Raw genomic sequence first — 9050 nt, forward strand, 5'->3', positions numbered from 1 at the left:
CTCTGTGACATGCTGGCCACATGACCATGGAAATGTCTTTGGACAGTGCTGGTTCAATGGCCTTGAAACAGAGATGAGCAACACCCCCTATAGTCAACAACAATTAGCAAAGTAAAATCCACAAGGACTCCTTTACTTTTTTTTTTTTTACATCTTCCTTTCTATCATCTTTTCTCCATCTTCCTTTGGGCTTCTGCTAATTTTTTTTCACCAGTATTGTCCACAACATCTTTTTTAATCTTTGTCTTCCTCAATCTAGTAGACATGGCTTCCCTTCACTGCTCTCTATTTGGTCACCTTTAATTTTACAATTACCTGACCCCTTTATCCCTTTTTCACTTAGCATTGTTTTCTTTCTTCTCCTCAGTCATTAAAAAAGACAACTTAGCATTGATAACACCACTTGGAGGTAGATGAAAGCTTAATACATTGAAGGGGGCTATTTGCTGCCTCTTTCCAAGGTAATTCTCGGGGGGGGGGGGAAAGGAGAATGGGAAGAGGAAAATTTTTCCTAACTGAAGGAATATACACCTTACTAACAATCCTTAACCATAGCTTTGCTGCTGACATCTATGTTCTTAAAATAATTTTAAAAAGAGAGAGACAGAGACATACAGACCGACAAAAGGGGTGAAATACTCACCCCTAAAGAATGTGTGGGTGAAATCTCTTATTTTTTAAAATATTTTAAATATGACAGAAGGTTGACAGCTGACAAAAATATATATAACTATTTCTTACTTTTCATAGAGTTCTAGTAGTTTCTCATAAACCTTAATCCAGTCTTCTTTGACATCTGTATGATTCCTTTTTTCATACAAATTTGCCAATCCCTGGGTGAAATTGAAGAATGTCACTTTGGAAGCAAATACTTGATGTGTGATATGTAACTTCAACTTCAATTATCAACTTTTAAGGACTATGCCTTCCAACATAATATATTTAATAACAGAAAATGAATTAAAACAATTCATGATGAGAATATATAAAGTTATTCTTTATAAACAAGAGATAATTACAGGTAGTCCTTTGGTTACACTGGTAATTGGGACTGGGACTGCTATTGCTAAGTGACTGCAGTCATAATCGGTGATATCACATGATTACATTATTTAGCAACAGCAATCCTAGGCATTCCTGGTTGCCATGATAACTCAAAGATACACAACATTAAGTAGGAAAAGGAGGAGTTCCATGGAAGGAATACAGGGGTGCAGGAGTGCATGGGGCAGTGGGTTGTGGGGGAAACTAAGGGAGAGCTGGAACAGGACATTAAAAAACTGCATGAAGTTGGGGGCAGATCTGGGAGGGGTGCTGCAGGCCATAGGAAAAGCAGGAATGACTTATCGGAGCAACTTGTGATATCTCCGATGATTTCCCCATTGATTTGCTTGTGAAAAGCCAGCAGGGAAAATCACAAATGGTGATGATGTGACCGTGGCTACTTGTGACATTGTAATTAGGAGCCAGACACCCAGGTGCCCCAATCATGATTATGTTACCACGCGGGTCATTCCCAGGTGGAAACTTTGATGACTGGTTGTACATCTACTTTTTCAGTGCCATAACTATGAACAGTCACTGAAGGAATGGATGTAAGCCGAGGACCATCTATATAATCTTTTAAGGTACTAACTGCCAACTGTTTCCCAATGATTTGATTTGCAACAGAAATGAAAAACTGTCATTGACCCAAAAACCAGAGTGCTCCCTTCTGGGGCTGAAAATGAAGAATTTATAATGCTGAGTTATACACAGCATCTTAAATAATAACATTATATTGCACATGTGCAAATGAGCTATTAGCCAAAGGAGAAAAAAAGGGAAGGGGGAGGCTTCTAATCTTTGAGTTCACCACACTATTATATTTTCTGAAGATCTACAATTTATTCACATAAACAGATATGTTTACATTCATATAAACATGTTTGCATAAAAAATGGGATTAATGTCATATATACCTGCCATGCCAGCAACTGCCCAGGATCAAGTTCAGCAGCCTTCTTATATGCACCTTGGGCTTGTTCGGGTTGTTCTAATTCAGCAGCCGCCAGGCCAATGAATACCCAAGCATTGTAATTATTTTTTTCTTGTTTCAATACTGCCTATTAAACAGAAATTCACGTGAAAATATTAAACTATTCTTTTTGCAATTCAGATACACATTTATTAAACGATTTAACAACTTAAAAAGTCTTATTCAGATTCATTGTCTTAGACTGTGTATTGCCTTACCCCCAAATCCAGAATTTATATAACATCTAAAAGTCTATGTGGAGATCCTCAGTCATATAGGTCATGGTGGTCCCAAAGGTGCTTTTTCATGAGGCAACTGGACTTTCTTTTTTTTCTCTTTGAAGACGTTTCACTTCTCATCCAAGAAGCTTCAGCTGAAGAAGCTTTTTGGATGAGAAGCGAAACGTCTTCAAAGAGAAAAAAGAAAGTCAGGTTGCCTCGTGAAAAAGCATCTTTGGGATAACATCTAAAACTATGCAAAAGTCTTGATAGCAAGAAATATGTTCTGGATGTTCAATTTCGAAGTTTCATTATATATAAAAGTGCTGGTGGAAAAACACCCTGCCAGTGCCAGTCTCTTAAGACATTACAAACAAACTAACAACCTAGCTCAGTGGTTGGATTCACAAATGATGCTAAACAATACTGTAATGCCATATGCTTCCTTGTGGCTTAATATGTTCCGAAGTAGTCTGTAAAGTGATTGTGCCTAATTCAACAAAGTAGGTTAAATAAAACTCTGGCTTAATAGGATGAACCAGGAAATTTTATATTAATTACAAAGGGAAAATAAATCCCAAAGGATGGGATAAGAAAGGTATTGTTGCAGAAAAAATAGTATGGCAGCAGATAAAAGAATATACAGCAAAAGAGAAAGAAAAATAATTATACAGGTTTGTTGTAGAATGAAGATACTCCTGAAATGGCATTAAAGATGATTACAGTACTATGAACATGTTGTAATGTTTTAATGCAGACAACCTTTTGACTATTGATTACCTTGCAATGTTTCAGTGCTTCTTTATACTCCTTATTTCTTATTGCATCTCTGGCACTTTTCAATGCTGCTTTCACTTCCTTGTTTGACATGACTACAGGTAATATTAATTTGAGAAAGTTACTGATACATATGAAGACATCTGATGCATATTTGTAAAGTAATACAGTATAGTATTTTACTCAGCAGCATAGCTAGGTTATAATAATAATAATGATAAAGTTGGAAGGGACCTCGGAGGTCATCTAGTCCAACCTCCTGCTCAGGCAGGAAACCCTAAACCATCAAGGTCATACTGTTGCATATATAAGAGAATACAACTAGAGAGTATATACAGGACCCATAATCCAGAATAATTGTGGTGATAAAAAATAATGAAACCTTTGTTGCAATAACACAAGCTCTGGCCTTTTGTATTTGCATCCTAATATCAGATGTAACTACAGCAGGTAAATTCCAGAGTTTGCATTGTTACATATGTACTCTGTCATATGTCTCCCCGCTTTGGATGCCTATACCTTCCCATTCATCCCTCATTTTGCAGAATTTGTAGAATGCATACGAGCTCTGGAATGTTGGGCTAATATAATTTTCTTTTCTTGGCAACTAAAGAAATTTTGAGTGTTTTTAGTTCAATGAGAGAAATGACAAAATAAACAAAAAACATTATTTCATCTGCTTATTTTCCCCCACAACTATGTTGCTTCTTTCTTTTCAGCCCAGCCAAATTAAGCATTTTGAATAAAGCATGTCTTTCACTTTCAGAGATCTCTCAATAGTAGACCTTCTCTAGAAGTATTATTCTAATGGTCTGCAGAGGGAACCCTTCAGCCAGAGTATTCAAAATATTTTATATTATTTGTTAAAAGCAACCTATAATGTAAACCAGCATAATTACAAGTATGTTAGAGATGTGAAGGGAATTAGGAATTTGTTTGAATCTTGTGTGGGCAAACATTTAAACTGCTATCGTCTGAATTTATAATTCTGTTTCCCAACACTTGCTAGTACACATATACTAAGATCATCACTGTAATCAATAGCCATACTTTAAAAATGCCCATAACGACCTTCACAATTACATATACAACAAAACAAATGTCTCTGTCTCGAGTCTTATATAATTAACAGGAAAACAACTACGGGAGGAAAATATAAGGCACGGGTCGAAAAGTACATGGCAAATGCGATGACATGTACCCTACATGCAAAGTTTATAACCAAGAATGAAGATTCAGTATGCTTCTTTAGGGATCTTCCAGACAAAGTTTTCATTGCAGAAATGTCCTGCTTTCCTTGCAATAGGTAGGACAGCTCCACAATAAATGTCTTTATCAGTTAAATACTTTGTGAAGTTTTTTCTGCTTAACAGACTTTTTGGGAAAGAAAAATGATGGGGAAAGCCAGAGTTATAAATGGAAGGCGACGTTGCACCAAATGTTTGGGATGCGAAATGTCACCGTTGCAAAAAAAAAAAAAAAAAACCAAACCTCCATTGGAACCACCCTAAGACAAGGCCAAAGGCCACGTAGCAAAGGGAGCCGTGGACACATGGAGGAGGGTGGGGGACGCGGCGTTCAGAACTGCGCTGCGAGCCTGATCGTTTCGCTTTCCCCCAACGAAATCGCAAACCGGCTTAAGCGCGAGATTCATCGGGTTTTCTTTGCAAAGAAACCGAAATCGGGCACAATGGCAGAAAAAGCGCGCTCGAGGGCTCAAGACCCTCGCCCGGGGTCGCACAACAGGGACACTCACCAGCAGCCGCTGCGCCCAGGAAAACTACCAGTACCAGCAGCCACCAAGTATCATTTCCTCAAATTCGCAAAAAAACTGCGCAGGCGCGCTGAGTTTTTAATTTTAAAGCTCCCCTCCCTTGTCCCTGACGTCAGAGGGCAAACTGCGCGAGGTTGCCTGGTTCAGTTTTCGCGCAGTGATGGGAGTTGTGGTTCCCTGGCGGAAACGTTTCTAGATTTCACGCAGTTACTCTCATTGTACGGTTTCGAACTTTTCACTTCTAAACTAATTGGGGAGAATAAATTCCCTTTTACTACTGGATGTAATGCACTTTTCATTTTACTGATTTTCTTACCTCTGGATTACTTTGCGAGAAATGCACGCAATCGTTTATGGAAAAAAAATTATGCTACAAAATTTCACCTGGAAGATTGAGGTTTTTTTTCTACACGAAGCATATATTCTTGCATTGGAGTCTATCATTAGGTGGTGAGGACAGGACATTACTGCACAAGTATTCTGGTTTCCTATTTTTTTATTATAACCTATGCGTAGGTCCTCTCTTCACAGACAATGGTCCGTGGTCTGTAAATTACAAATTACACTGTAATTATAATTTGCGCTGTAATTATTTTCCTTCGTCGCGTTACACTATGGTTCGCCAGAGTACCTCTTTTTTAAAAAAAAAATATTTTCCGGTTTCCCCCGCCTTTCGCACGGTAAAAAGGGATGAGCTTTTTGCACATTCCTAACCTTGAATGGGAAGACAGCTTTAGCGCATTCATTTACCAAAGGGATTGACATTAATAACTAATTTTTCGCAATGTATCATGGGAGTAGTAGTTTTCCATAGTGCAGCTGTTTCCCCTCCCCTCCCCTGGTCTAATAGTGTTATTTGTTGATCACGAGCTTCCCAGGCTCAGTCAATTGAAGATCGTTTGTCCGGCTGTGCGAAGTAAAAATGGGTTCCGAGAAGGAATTCTGAAGGAAGGGGCTGGAGCCTTTGATCTTAAGGAAGATGCTTAAAATGGATAAAGGAGGGAGAAAATCCGCCTGCTTTACAAACTATATAATAGTTAGCTTGTGCCTTCTGCTGGTCCGGTTTGTTCTTTGGAGACCTGTAGAGGCAAGGCCTTTGCTCAGTCCTAAAGAGAGCTGTGATACTTGTGAAAAGCCTAATGTTGTGCTGGTGGTGTGCGATTCTTTTGTAAGTATTTTGTTTTCTTTTAAAAGACTATTTAGACAATTTTGTTTTCTACTGACTTTGATTGAAGGGAAAGAAGGAGTGATGACACAAGACTCATATTTTCAGCTACTGCAGGCTCCCCCAGTGTGGTGCCCTCCAGATATTTTGGGAGTGTAATTGCTTTGGCCATAGTAGGATCAGATTAGTGGAAGATGTAATTCCACATCAGGGAGCGCTGTGTTCTGAAGAGTTGGCCTACTGTATGTTTCTTTTGGCTGCTTCACCTTTCTGTCTCTTCCCATTTGAAGCAGACACCTACTGCCCCATTAGTACTGAATGTGAACGTAGCTAAATTTTATCCAAGTACTTTGAGTATATCCACTATGTAAACTGCAAGCCTATGTAAACTCCAAGTACTTTGAGTATATCCACTATGTAAACTGCAATGGGCAAACTATGTTTGCCCATTGAACCAATGGAATGTACTTCCATTGCATAAAGTTGTATAAAGCTACATCTTTCCAAGATAACTGTCCTCCCAAATGGGATCATACCGGTAGGAATAGTGAGAATGAGGAAACAAGTTGTGCAAACATTCCAAACAGTTTTTTTTGTGTACACTAGGGGGCCTACCAACACAACTAATAAAATAATAGGTTGGGTGTGAGATATTTTGCAAGTTTTTCTGTGTTTTTAAACAGTAGTGAGAAGGTGATTAGGATTAGAAAAAAAAAATAGGCATGGCTATTGGGCTTTTAGCCATGAAGTTGCTAGCAAAAATGGCAGTTGCCTGAGCATATGTCAGATTGGTCTCATGGAACCCCACTGAAAGACAAAAGCTTTTAAACACGCCCTGTTTAACCCAAAGGTGCTTTTTCCAAAAGGCAACTGACTTTCTTGGTTTTTTCTTTGAAAACATTTCACTCTGAAACATTTTCAAAAACAAAAAACCAAGAAAATCCAGTTGCCCTTTGGAAAAAGCACCTTTGGGACAACCATGACCTGGATCATTGAGAGTCTCCATAAACACCATGTTTAAAACACAATGTAAACTGCAAAATTTTGGAAAATTATAGTGTCTTTCTTAGGCTGAACAAATGAGTAATTCATTAAATTATCAGAACGTTTAGCCGTTCAGGCTACAAGGAAAGGATATTTCTCAGTTCCAATATCTACAGGAAGTAGGCAGAACAGAAAATATTCTCAATTAGAATTCCTTCTGTAATATTATTTTAAGGAACTCTAGCAAGAAATTTAAATTTTTTGACCTGTTAGGGTTAAATGATGGTGTGGTAAAGTTATTGTTCCTTTGAGTCAGAATTGATTTCTGGCAATTGCGTGGATCAATCCCTTCAGTTTTCTTGCCAAGATCTCAGAAGTGATTTGCCATCACCTCCTTCCCAGAGCTGAGAGAGTGCATGACCCAAGGTTACCTGACTGGCTATATGCCTAAGGTAGGACTAGAACTCAGAATCTCCCACTTTATACCCTGGTGCTCTAACCTCTAGATAAAGCTGGTTCTCTTTTCTCCCTAAAAACATCTAAAATATCTAATTTTCAACAAAATAAATACAGTACATAAATTGCACATTTTAGCCACTGAGTTGTAATACTCCTTAATCTCCAAATGCATTCCCACATTGTCATTTTTTTCTTTTCTTGCAGGACGGAAGGCTAACATTTTCCCCAAAAAATGAAACTGTAGTTTTGCCTTTTATAAATCTCATGAGGAGACAAGGCAGTCTCTTTCTTAATGCCTACACCAATTCTCCCATTTGCTGTCCATCCCGTGCAGGTAAAATTATACATAAAAAGGCAATATTTGGGTAAATGGCAGAACAAAAATAAAGGACCTACAGAGAAAATATATTCCATCCTTGAGAAAGGAGAGAGATAATATTTTGATGAATTTTCATGCTATAGGAGTTCCCCTGGAGCTTGCACAGTATTGTTCCATAGAAGCGGCAAGAAATTAATCTTCAAAATTCTTGTCTTATGGGCTGCCATCCAAATTGTATCAAGTGAAGGTTGTATAAACGCATTGTTTTATTAATATTTTTTTAGCCATGTGGAGTGGCCTTTTCACTCACTTAACGGAGTCCTGGAACAACTTCAAGGGCTTAGATCCAAATTATAGAACATGGATGGACCTTATGGAAAAGAAAGGCTACTACACCAAAAAATATGGAAAACTAGATTATACTTCTGGACATCATTCCTTAAGGTGAGTAAAGAATGAAATATATCTCCAGGCTTTTTTGATGAAATCTGGATCGTTTTATTGTTTCTCTTTTAATTGATTAAATGCTTTTCAGTGTTTCTATCTTTCAGCATGAAAAAGTGTCTCATAGTCAAGGGCTACTGTAAAAATTGTTTGAGATATAATTCTTAAGATGAATAACTATTGTGACTAACTATTCCTTTCCACTTCAACCTCATGAAATGATTTCTATTTATAGCTAAAAAAATTGAATTAGAGATTTGTTTCCATTAGTGCTGTTGCACTACCAGTAGACATTCTTCCTTTTAAAAATGTGCTTTATATCTGAAGTATGAAGTGAATGAAGGCAGGTATGTATGAAAATGCCTCTCATATAATAATAATAATAATAATAATAATAATAATAATAAATTTAATTTATATGCCGCCCTTCTCCCAGCGGGACTCAGGGCGGCGCACAACATATTTAAAACAAAACATAAATACATTCCCCCCCGATAAAACCGAATTAAATCAAATTTTAAAGTTGTGTCTCTGTCAAATTGTTAAAAGATAAACCCCAAATAAAATCCNGCAGCGGTGTCACATGGGAGCGACGAGTCCCTCCCAACACCGCCCGCGCGGCCGCATTCTGGACCATTTGAAGCCTCCGGGTGCTCCTTTGAGGGAGCCCCATGTAGAGAGCGTTACAGTAGTCCAGGCGGGAGGTGACAAGAGCATGAGTGACTGTGCGTAAGGCGTCCCGGTCCAGAAAAGGCCGCAACTGGTAAATATATTTTGTACTAATTCAGCATTGCAGATTTCACATTCCTTAAAGTTGTAATTGGTGTCCAACTTCATACTTTATGTAGTATTTATGTCAAATCTTGTCTGGATTAGTCCTAATAATATAAAAA

The 9050-nt window shown here is 38.0% G+C and overlaps 2 protein-coding genes across 2 annotated transcripts; one reads left to right on the forward strand and one right to left on the reverse strand.

Moving 5' to 3' along the window:
- Positions 1-733: 733 nt before the first annotated feature.
- LOC107300660 (tetratricopeptide repeat protein 37-like) lies at positions 734-4822 on the reverse strand. The gene is made up of 4 exons (XM_015829967.1): positions 4769-4822; positions 3016-3107; positions 1962-2105; positions 734-833 (listed from the first exon to the last, which is right to left on the reverse strand). The coding sequence occupies exons 2-4, from the start codon at positions 3103-3105 to the stop codon at positions 738-740; spliced, it is 330 nt and encodes a 109-aa protein (XP_015685453.1). The 5' UTR covers positions 3106-3107; positions 4769-4822; the 3' UTR covers positions 734-737.
- Positions 4823-5633: 811 nt separating this feature from the next.
- On the forward strand, positions 5634-8181 carry LOC107300662 (arylsulfatase K-like). The gene is made up of 3 exons (XM_015829968.1): positions 5634-5954; positions 7599-7728; positions 7998-8181. Exons 1-3 carry the CDS (start codon positions 5766-5768, stop codon positions 8159-8161), a joined length of 483 nt encoding a protein of 160 aa, XP_015685454.1. The 5' UTR covers positions 5634-5765; the 3' UTR covers positions 8162-8181.
- The last annotated feature ends 869 nt before the right edge of the window (positions 8182-9050 follow it).

The sequence above is a fragment of the Protobothrops mucrosquamatus genome, unplaced genomic scaffold (genome assembly GCF_001527695.2).
Source record: "Protobothrops mucrosquamatus isolate PMUCROS unplaced genomic scaffold, P.Mucros_1.0 scaffold7862, whole genome shotgun sequence".
Lineage (NCBI taxonomy): Eukaryota > Metazoa > Chordata > Lepidosauria > Squamata > Viperidae > Protobothrops > Protobothrops mucrosquamatus.

What these genes read in the sequence shown, in the direction of transcription:
- LOC107300660 (XM_015829967.1), bottom strand. Translation starts at nt 3,105, where the DNA reads ATGTCAAACAAGGAAGTGAAAGCAGCATTGAAAAGTGCCAGAGATGCA. An exon ending in AAGCACTGAAACATTGCAAG is followed by an intron (nt 2,106 to 3,015) that starts GTAATCAATAGT and finishes TCTGTTTAATAG; the next exon opens with GCAGTATTGAAACAAGAAAA. An exon ending in GGCAGTTGCTGGCATGGCAG is followed by an intron (nt 834 to 1,961) that starts GTATATATGACA and finishes AATTTCACCCAG; the next exon opens with GGATTGGCAAATTTGTATGA.
- LOC107300662 (XM_015829968.1), top strand. Translation starts at nt 5,766, where the DNA reads ATGCTTAAAATGGATAAAGGAGGGAGAAAATCCGCCTGCTTTACAAAC. An exon ending in TGGTGGTGTGCGATTCTTTT is followed by an intron (nt 5,955 to 7,598) that starts GTAAGTATTTTG and finishes CTTTTCTTGCAG; the next exon opens with GACGGAAGGCTAACATTTTC. An exon ending in TTGCTGTCCATCCCGTGCAG is followed by an intron (nt 7,729 to 7,997) that starts GTAAAATTATAC and finishes ATATTTTTTTAG; the next exon opens with CCATGTGGAGTGGCCTTTTC.